The 11199-nt window shown below is 42.6% G+C and overlaps 1 protein-coding gene across 1 annotated transcript; it reads right to left on the bottom strand.

Moving 5' to 3' along the window:
* Positions 1 to 8578: 8578 nt before the first annotated feature.
* LOC143776813 (E3 ubiquitin/ISG15 ligase TRIM25-like) lies at positions 8579 to 11199 on the bottom strand. The gene has a single exon (XM_077266568.1). It carries the CDS (start codon positions 11170 to 11172, stop codon positions 9574 to 9576), a length of 1599 nt encoding a protein of 532 aa, XP_077122683.1. The 5' UTR covers positions 11173 to 11199; the 3' UTR covers positions 8579 to 9573.

Genomic DNA, 11199 nt, shown 5'->3' with positions numbered 1-11199 from the left:
TGACTTTACCATTTTCATTTACTCTTTTGTGTGCTGGAGTTTGGTTTTTTGATGTTCTATTTTTCTCCTGAGCACCATACAAAATAGTGAGCACCTCATTCTTCAAATTTATTCCTCCTTGCACAAAGGCTGAGGTAGCGGTCCTGCTGCTGGGTTGTTGCCCTCCTACGGCCCCCTCCACGTCCTCTGGTGTACTGGCCTGTCTCCTGGTGGCGCCTCCAGCCTCTGGACACTACACTGACAGACACAGCAAAGCTTCTTGCTACAGCTCGCATTGATGTGCCATCCTGGAGGAGCTGCAACACCTGAGCCACTTGTGTGGGTTGTAGAGTCCGTCTCATGCTACCACGAGTGTAAAAGCACAACCAACATTCAAAAGTGACCAAAACATCAGCCAGAAAGCATTGGTACTGAGATGTGGTCTGTGGTCCCACCTGCAGAACCACTCCTTTATTGAGTGTTTCTTGATAATTACCAATCATTTCCATCTGTTGTCTATTCCATTTGCACAACAGCATGTGAAATTGATTGTCAATCAGTGTTGCCTCCTAAGTGGACAGTTTGATTTCACAGAAGTTTGATTTACTTGGAGTTAGATTCTGTTGTTTATGTGTTCCCTTTATTTTTTTGAGCAGTGTATATTCTTGCAATAGGTGCTATCTACAAATGGGGATTTCAAGAGTTTAACGGTAACTTGACCAAAAATATTGACTTGTTCTTCATTGATAAGATTCACTCCCTTATAGAAAGTTAAGCGCTATTGACTACAGCGGAAATGTCACATTGGCCTTGTCTTAATAAAGCAAAATCATTGATTTGTCAGAAGCTGGCAAGCAAAATGTGTGCATGTGCAGAAACTGTCAAGTGATCACCTGCTATACAACACACTGACTTTCCCTGCTGCCCAGACTTGTTTTGGGTCCTTCACACTTAGGCAAGAAACTTTCAAGTAAAATTAGAGGGGCAAGAACATTTAGGAAGAAGAATCTGTCTGGGAGGTTTGGTTGGAGAAGGCATGGGAAGGACTTTATAAAGGGGATGTCTAGGAATACACACTGATGGCCTTTCTCTTGGCTAAAAGTACCCATATACATAAGTCGGCCAAACTTGCCAACCGCAGCTGGACTGACCAAATGTGAATGGGACGACTTTTCCCTAAAGAAGTTGACGAGAGAAACTTTCAACATTACCGAACCTTTTGTTTTCAGAACCAAAAACCCAAAGGCAAAGGTGTCTTACCCTTCTGCTGATTGAGAACCCATCAGCCAAGCAGAAGTCAGGAGAAATAGCTGTCGGATGAATGACCGTTTTTCTGATGGCTATTGAACCACATATGCCAACTGTCCCAAATTTATTGGGACTGTTCCACATTTTTGGAATCAATCTCAACAAATTTGCATAGTCGTGGCCCCCCCAAAAAAGTTGGGTTTACACAAGTGCTTGATTCTGATTGAGGTTGGAGGGAGACCTTGGTAATCAGTGGAGGCCTGACCCTTTTGGATCCCAACAATCGGCCGAGCAAAGGATCCTCAAGTCTCGTGAAGCATCATGACCACTTCAGTGGGTGTCCTGAGGTTCAGTTACAACTGAACATAGACTGATGGCCTGTTCTACGCTAAGAATAGGCCATTGATGAGTAAGCCTGGGACCCTGTTTAATATCTGTGGATATGCAATTGCCATGAAGCTCATGGCAAACGACAAAATGCTCTAAGCCAATGACTGTTCAAAATAAACATAAAAATGAAAATGTAATTGTAACCCTTGGAGCACTTGAAGCCAGAATGGGACTAGAGTAGATGTAGTTTAAGTTGTGTTAATCCGAGAAGGACTTTGTCTGGGACTGGTAACTATTATACCGAATCGGCACAATCCAGCACATGAGGTTTTTTTTCTCTGAATATTTTTACTTTTGTTCCTATTCATTGTCATCTCATGTTTTTTTTTTTTTGCCTCTATTTTCCTCAACATGAAATAAACCCCTTCTCGAAAAAAAAATGTACAGGAAATTATATGAAAAAAAACCAACCCTTTTCTTTGATGCCTGAGTATACAGTTACGATGTAGTGTGTATTTTATTTATTCTGCCTTTAGCTTAGTGTTTTATTGGTGAATTCACTTTTACGTAAAAAAAAAAAAAAAAAAAGCAAAGATGTTTTTCTAATTTTTTTTTTTAAATATTTAAATAAATTACTAGGTGCCCATTGTCACTGTATTTTTAATTTTTTTACTAAATTGTGCAAAATCATGACCCCCATTATGGCTTAAAGGTCTTGTTAATTTCTTTTTCGCTCCACTGACCTAAAATAAGAATAAAAGGTCTTGATTTTTTTTTTTAAATTACATTTCTCCCGTTTTGTGTATACAGCTCTTATGCAAAATTATGTATCTTTATGGTTACAGACTACAACCCAAACCTATTTTTAGTCTTATCCTGCAACACATTGAGGATTATATAACATTTTTTTTTTTATTTTCAAAACCGCGCCACTACTGCCCAGAGGTTATTTATGGTATTGCAGCTTCACTTAAAGGGGATGCATGAAGTTTGGAAATTATTCTCTATTCACAAGATAGGGGATAATTTCTTGATTTCTGCAAGGTTTAACCACTGGGAAACTCAGCAATTTTGCGAAAAGGGTTTCAAAGTACCTCGCGCAAGTCGAGCACACATATCAGATCCATTTATTCTCTATGCAACATATGGAGATTGTCCATTCTCCCAAATCGGTTGGGACCTCCTGAAATTGGACCGTTAGGGGATAACTTTCCAACTTTGAACAACCCCTTTAAGTCACAGACTCAACATATTGACTCTGTCTCTGGAAGAAAGCAGCCATGTTTTTCTTACCCTTTAAAATTAAGGTCTTCCCTCATCCATTAAAATCCACGTCTCCACATTAGCTGGGACTACCCATCATCACGAAGGGGATATGCCACTCATCCAAACCTAATAAAAATCCCGTAAAAATGTAAATTCTAAAATGGAAAATGTATTTAAATCAATTGAATCCGTAAATTTGAAAAAAAGAAAAAAAAATTGTTTTTTTTACTTTTTTTTTGTAAAATTGAATTCACCGATCCGGAACTGTCTTGTAATATACATCCATAAAGTGTACATATGATGTCTTAGTTGTAATATTTAAACCTTTGATATCCCTGGAAAAAAAAAAAGGTCAAATCTATATGTAAATCATCCCACTTCTTGCTTACGGCTTATAACGAAATCTCTGTATTATACTCGTAGACAAAACGCCAGTCTCGTTGTACCATAAACAAGTTTGCATCTACATTGCCAAGAATGTAATAAAAAAATGACTTTAATTTTACAGACTGTTCCCGTGTCCTGAGGTGATGACGTTATACCGTAAGTCTTTCGAAAATAGATGGAATTTAAAGGGGTCGTCCATAGGTGAGAGCAGGACTCATTCCTAAGGGTTTAATTGACAAGTAAAAATTTAAATAAACGTTCCATTTTTATTATATCCAATGCTAAAAACTTTTTTAAAAATAATAAAATAGAAAAAAATCCTTCTTGATCCCCTTTACTTTCTGGAACTAGTGCAAAGGTGTCCCCCGATGGTCTCCAGCTCCTTCCTTCCAGCTTATGCCAGCCAAACTGTTGTAAGAGGAGGTTAGGAGACCGGCAGGGGACACCAGCAGCGGTACGGAAAAGTGGAAGGAATCTGGTAGTTTTTTAAATTTTAGTAGCGCCATGGGCCCGTTGTTAAAGTTTAGTATTTTGGTGGTGCAGTTTTGTTTTGGAAGAAAGGAGTCATGTTTTTCGGAATCATGGACATCCCCTTAAAAGAAACTGTACAACCTCCTTTAAGGGGATGTCCATAATTAGGAAAACATAGCTCCTTCAAACAAAAATACGGTGCCACCCCTTTTTCACAGGATGTATGTGGTATTGCACCTTAGCTCCAAAGAAATGTATAGAGGTGCCTCTGTGTGACTCCGGAGCTCAGCCATATCATCCCCCTATGTGTGTGTGTGTGTGTGGCTGTAAGTCAACTGCCTGCAGCAGGAACCTCCCCCCTCTGCTTTATCCCTAAGCCTTGCCCCTTGTCTAATTGGGCAGGGCTTATGATAGAAGGTGGAACTGATCAGCAGAAAATTAACCCCAGTGTTTCTGCTGTCTGTTACAGAAAATGCCTCAGACTAAGGGGGAATCCATATCATTAATTTCTAGATTTAGTATGCCTTTAAGCTTCATTTCTATAAGGTTGGATAATCCCTTTAAAATATGATTCATGCATGAATGCCACATCGCAGCCCAATACAAAGGAATGGGGGTGCATTGTGACCCCAGAGGATACTGCAACAAGCATGTTGCAGGAAGCCCAACCTCATCAGATGTTTTGATTGTTGCAGTACCCGGGTCAGGGCTGCCACTAGGAATTTCGGGGCCCCATACTGGAAAGATTTTGTGGCCCCCTTGAGACTCCATCCAGGCTCCACCCCAGCCCCGCCTCAACCTCTTGAACTGTTTAAGGTCCCACCACTCTTTTTTGGAAAGACTCCACTTCTCCACCACATCCTCACCAATCATATATTGACAGTTCCCATCACCAGATCACACAGATAGCCAGGAGCTTTTGTTTTGGCCAAAACATTTTTTAATCCGCCACCACGACAAGGTCGACTCTTTTGGCCAAGCCCTACTCTATTTCTCTACTCTATCCTATTGATCATTTGTTAAAATATTGTGATGGTTCCACACTATGAGTGGACTGGGAGTACTCACTTGGCTGGTCGTTGAGGTAGATACCGGGACACAGGGTTAAAAAGTCCATTCAGTTTATTAGCATACAGCATAAACCGCTCTTGGTAGCATGCAGCAGCCAGTACACTGTCCGTGACACATTCGGCTCTATAGTATAACCATGGTCCCTCACTGACCTCGGTCAGCATAACATGGATTACTGTACGATAACTGTTAGCGTCCATCACACAGGTTCCCGGACACCTCTTATCCTCAGAGGCATCCTATAACCACTTCTCACTGACCCCCAGTCAGTATCTCTCACGGTTGTCAGGCCATCCTCTCCGGAGGTCTCTCACAGGCCTCCTTCCTCTCGCTCAGACTAGCCAGCACTGCAACCTGTGCCAAACACACAGGCTCCATCTTGGGTGGTGAGACATACTCCCTGTGGTGGGGTATGTAGGTGACTGGACCCACCCATTTCTCCAAGTCACCTGGATGTCTTCCCAATGTATAGTCAACCACAGAAGTAGATCTGCTGAGCAAAACATGCCCAGGCTTCCATCACAGAGCCACCCACCTCTGTGATACATACTGCCCATTACCCACATGACCAGTTGCCAACCACAATATCCAATACAATTTAGGTATATTTTTCAATGTTTAAAATTACAAATAATACCACACTGTGGGGGAAAAAAAGTATTTAGTCAGCCACCAATTGTGCAAGTTCTCCCACTTAAAGGGAACCTGTCACCTGAATTTGGTGGGACAGGTTTTGGGTCATATGGGCGGGGTTTTCGGGTGTTTGATTCACCCGTTCCTTACCCGCTGGCTGCATGCTGGCCGCAATATTGGATTGAAGTTCATTCTCTGTCCTCCGGAGTACATGCCTGCGCAAGGTAATATTGCCTTGCGTTGGCGTGTACTCCGGAGGACAGAGAATGAACTTCAATCCAATATTGAGGCCAGCATGCAGCCAGCGGGCGGGTAAGGAAAGGGTGAATCAAACACCCGAAAACCCTGCCCATATGACTCAAAACTGGTCCCGCCAAATTCAGGTGACAGGTTCCCTTTAAAAAAAGATGAGAGAGGCCTGTACTTGACATCATAGGTAGACCACAACTATGAGAGACAAAATGAGAAAACAAATCCAGAAAATCACCTCGTCTGATTTGGCAAGATTTATTTTGCAAATTATAATGGAAAATAAGGATTTGGTCACCTAAAAACATGCAAGATTTCTGGCTCTCACAGACCTGTAACTTCTACTTTAAGAGGCTCCTCTGTCCTCCACTCATTACCTGTAGTAATGGCACCTATTTGAACTTGTTATAAGTATTTTTTGTGTGGGAAAAAAAAAAAATCACAGATCTGCGCTGCCCCATAGTATAACATTGGGCTGAGTGCTATCTGATAAACCATCACATAGCAATACATAGTAATTCCCTGATGGCGGCCCTGTGTGTCTCAGTGGAGAGATGAGTGTGAATTTACCTCTCTGGTGACTTCTATGGGAGCCTGGCAAGTGTTATCAATGGAGAAGTCAGCAGAGAGACTTACATGTGTGACCACCTCAGCCCTGACGGTGACAACGCCATCATGTGTAAGATGAGAATACCTCTATAATGGCCACTGAACAGTTTTCTGATAAATAATCCGTTGTGGTTCTGTACATGTTAATTTCGATTGAAGTCAGTGGGAGACAAACGCCATGAAGAGAGCATGTGGGGATTTAGCGAAAGAAACGTTGGATATAAAGAGTTGTCCACTACTTTTATAATGATCACATATCCTTAGGATAGGTTGCCATTATAATATCGGGGGAATCGCCAGTTTCCGGGAAGTTTCAGACAAGATCGGGGGCGGTTGGGATTTGCTGACTCTTCCATGAGTCCGGATCATCTCTTCTTATTCTTCTGGCCCTGGTGCGATGGCTGCCCGTGAGCCCCCTACAGCTTCGCCTCCAGCCCCCACTATATCACAAGGAGACACGTGACAGTAGTAATATTACAGGAGGAGAGGACAGTTTATTATACCGAGCGGTTACATTAGATATAATACAGTGCGGGACATAACGACAACCCTTGTCCTGCGAGATAGAAAGGTGGAATAAGGTTGTCACACAGATTATTGTATGAGGAGCAGTTATACATTCTCCTGTTACACTTTATCTATCAGTTCCTCACTATGTGTAATATGTATAGGCCGCGTCTCTGCCCCTCCGTCCTATTGTAAGGCCCAGATTGTGACTGAGCTTCATAGGAAACTGCCAGAGACTGTATACAGCGATCCTGAGATTATACAGTGTATAGTACAAGAGAGCAAACGACTGCAACACTGAAAAAGAAGGATAAACTAAACAAAGGTTTACAAAATAGGAACAAAAAAACAATTAAAATATTGCACTTTCCCAGTTACCAACAATGATAATTTAAAACATAAAATATTTCGTATTGCCGCGTCCAGAAAAGTCCAAGCTGTTGAAAATATAAAACTATTTCCCCCATACGGTGAACATCATGAAGCAAAAAAGGAAAGAAATGAAAACTACAGAATTAGTTTTTTTCCGCCACTAAAATTCCCAGAAAAAATGAGTCAGAAGCAATCAAAATATTGTATAGACCTGAAAATGGCAGCTATAAACTACAGCTCATCATGTAGAAAACAAGCCTGAAAAGTAAAGCAGATCTCAAAAAAAAGGGGACACAGACCAATTTATTTTCAGGTCACGTTCACACGTTGAGTATTTGGTGAGTTTTTTTTACCTCAGTATTTGTGACCAAAACCAGGAGAGGAAGAATCAGAGGAAAAGTATAATAGAAACCCGTCACCACTTCTGTATTATCACCCACTCCTGGTTTTGGCTACAAATACTGAGGTAAAATACTGACCGAATACTGATCGTGTGAACGTGGCCTAAGGGGAGGTTCACACGAGAGTATAAAGAATTGTCAAAGTTTCATCCAGAAAAGAAAACGATTTTCTTCTCACTTATCATCCGTGTACAATTAGTTTTTTACAGCAGCAGCTATTAACCATTTAGTTTCCTGTTCATGGGCGTACCCAGGATCAAAACTGTAGGGGGGGTAAGCCATTGTCATTCAGGTTATAAAATTTTAGGACACACATACAACAGGGGGCGGCGATTTGGGTGGAGAGAGGTTTCCGCTGCGTCCAAAGCTGCTGCAAGTACGCAGCGTGGAAACATACCTTAACCCACTACAGCGGCACTCAGGTATTTCATTACACTCCATGCAGACATCACATATTGGATCTTTCTTTGCATGAGAGAATAGATTAATTCATTATCACATGATTACTGCACTGCTGCAGACTAAGATGGCCGCTAACGGCACTCTGCAGCAGTATGTGTGTATAATAACAAAAAAAAAATGGAGTTCTATACAATTAGATAAAAAGCAATACTTTATTAATCAATAATTACAAATACAATTAATATAGACAAAAAAGGACAATTGACCCTGGTAAAAAAAGCGTGGGCCTCCAGGCATAAATGTCATTACAATTAAGTCAGAACATCACTATGGTAACAATCCATTATATCCCTATTTGATAAAGCTAAACGCGAAACGCGCGTCGGGGTTGGGCCTGGTTCCATGGCATAGCAATACATCATGGGTGAGCATTGAGCATATTTGACAGATTCATTATTTTCTACCTGTAACATACATACTGATAGTAGTTTGATGGTAGATGTTTGATCCCTGATGCTGTGTGCACTTTGGCAATAGGCGGCTTGGCTAGATTAGACTTGCACTTCCTTTAAACTTTGCATTTTGCTGCCATAATGCACATATAATGGATTGTTACCACAGTGATGTAACATCATTGATGTCCTGACTCCTGACTTAAATTGTAATGACATTTATGCCTGGAGGCCCATGCTTTTTTTACCAGGGTCAATTGACCTTTTTTGTCTATATTAATTGTATTTGTAATTATTGATTAATAAAGTATTGTTTTTTACCTAATTGTATAGAACTCCATTTTTTTTCTTTGTTCATGGACGTGGACACCACTTACTGCAGGGTGCGCAGGCACTGGAGAGTGGGAGTCTCAGTCTGGTACTCAGACTGGTCTGTGGGCTGCTGTGAGCCTGTGGCACACTGTAATGGCGGCCGCTGCCTGTCTTCTCAGCCTCTGCCTGTCTTCTCAGCCTCTGCCTCAGATCCGGGGGCTTGGACAGGGTGCAGAGGTGAATTTAGCAGCACGTTGTACTTACCAGCACGCTGTACATGACACACCTCTGAACCCGGCCGGCTCATCCAATCCCAGCAAACCACCTGGTGCCATAGCAACCCCACGCGGTCCAGCCCGCTGTGCACTGAGTCCCACCCGCCCCGCTGTCCGCTGTGTGTGGCCGCCTGTGTGGTACGGTACGCCCATATTCCTGTTAAAGAATTGTAATGTATCCGTAAAGATCGGACGCTATACTGTGAGTTTCTTGTGTAAATCGGATGAGTCTATGGGTTTGTAAAAAAACAACAAAAATAAAATATAATGCCATACAGCACCACGGTATAGGATCTGATTATTATGGATACATTGTAATTCTGTAACACAGGTTACTGTAAATGGTTAATAGCTGCTGTAAAAAACTAATGGTACACGGAGGACAAGTGAGTACACGGTCGTCCCACTTTTCTGGATGAAACTCTGAATGATTTTTATACGGTTTTGTGAACCTCCCCTAAAACTAATAACAGTAATGATCCTGGCGGGTCGTCCATAATGGGGTCCACAGATCACATGACCTGTTATATTAACTGTTCAGCCAATCAGATTCCCCTCCCTGTGATGTCACCGGTCTCCGGGCAAATTTCTTACAACAATTATTATTGTTCAGCTGCAAATTCTAATCCAGTCATCACTACAAACTAATGGGTAACCTACACATAATGCAGCATGAAGGGGCTCGGAGAAGGCGGCAGTGAAGGTGTGTAAGTGTCTGATGGGGTCACACAGCTCATAAAAGGACAACTGCCCGACCTCATAATCCAGACATATCCTGACTCTATCACTGCAGATCTCGTCAGGTAACTGGATCTCTTTACCGTCATGTATCACTGAATACTCATTATTATATCTCTCCAAACTCCAGGACTTGTTATTATTTCCAATCAGTGACTGCCACCCCATCCTGACTATACTGGGGTAACACATCCCCACCCTCCAATCCCCTGATCTACTGATCTCCACATCCCAGTAATGTCGTCCTGTGGTAAATCCTCTCCTGCTCATCACCTGAGGATAATCCTGGAATCTCTCTGCTGTTTCTGGACGTTTCTGATTCTCTTCTGTCTCGGTTGCAGTTTTCAGGTCGTCTGATATAAGGACATTATTAGCAGCTGTGGTTACATCCAGTAATATGTCTGCAGGATCCTCCACATAGATCCCGCTCCTTATACCTGATATTACGTCACATAATGTGTGTAATGTGTGTGAGATCACAGCCACATCCAGGTCATCTCCATCATGGAGCTGTTTATCATGTCCCCATGTGTCCTCATCACCTCCCTCCTCCTCAGGATCACACAAGTCACCGGTGTCTGGTTCCTGTAAGACAGTCAGTGGATCCGTCATGTTACACAGCTCCTCAATGTGTCTCATCTTCCTGGACAGCTCGTCCTTCTTTATTTCCAGCTGATGGATCAGAGCAGACAGTGACAGTGACTCTTCCTTTTCCTGCCTGGAGATCTCACTCAGGACCTTCTTCTCCAGGTCGTCCACCCGTCTCCTGATGTCTGTACACAGGGCAGTGACTCTCTCGGCTTCTCCAGCTGCTTTTTCTTGAGCTTTTCTCCAGCGTTCCTCCAGACTCCGGACTCTTTCCTCAGTCTTCTCTCTCTTTGTGGTCAGTTTCTGGAGAACATTTCTCAGTTTCTCCTTCTTCTTCTTTGAGGCCTCATCCAGCATCTCCACCTGATGTCCTCGATGTTCTCCGGCCAGACTGCAGGACACACAGATACAGATGGCATCCCGAGTACAATAATACTTTAAAAGTTCCTTATGGACAGAACATTTCCTTTTCTCCAGAGAAGTGCTGGGCTCAGATAAGACGTGTTCTGGTGATTTGCTGTGAGATCTCAGGTGTTTATCACACAGAGAAGCCTCACAGAGTAGACAGGATCTAACAGCAGGTACAGGAGAGTCCACACAGTAAGTGCAGCAGATCCCGGTGATCTCCTCTTGTTCTTGCTGAGTAATCAGGAAACGTTCTGCAACATTATGGAGGTTTATGTTCCTCATCAGTGTCGGCCGCTCCTGAAACTCTTCTCTGCATTCAGGACAGGAATAAACTCCAAACCCGTCCTGTGTATCCAGCACACGACCAATACAGACCCGGCAGAAGTTGTGTCCACATCTCAGCATTACAGGGTCCTTAAATGTAGATAAACAGATGGAGCAGAGCAGCTCGTCTCTCAGATCAGCAGACGCCATGACTGACGGTGACGGAAGAAGGAAGAA

This window comes from Ranitomeya variabilis, chromosome 5, assembly GCF_051348905.1.
Source record: "Ranitomeya variabilis isolate aRanVar5 chromosome 5, aRanVar5.hap1, whole genome shotgun sequence".
NCBI lineage: Eukaryota > Metazoa > Chordata > Amphibia > Anura > Dendrobatidae > Ranitomeya > Ranitomeya variabilis.
Note: the sequence above shows the minus strand (reverse complement) of the source record. Positions and strands in the feature narration are given on the sequence as shown.

Bases quoted from the DNA above. Each gene is read 5' to 3' on its own strand.
- LOC143776813 (XM_077266568.1), bottom strand. From the start codon at position 11,172: ATGGCGTCTGCTGATCTGAGAGACGAGCTGCTCTGCTCCATCTGTTTA.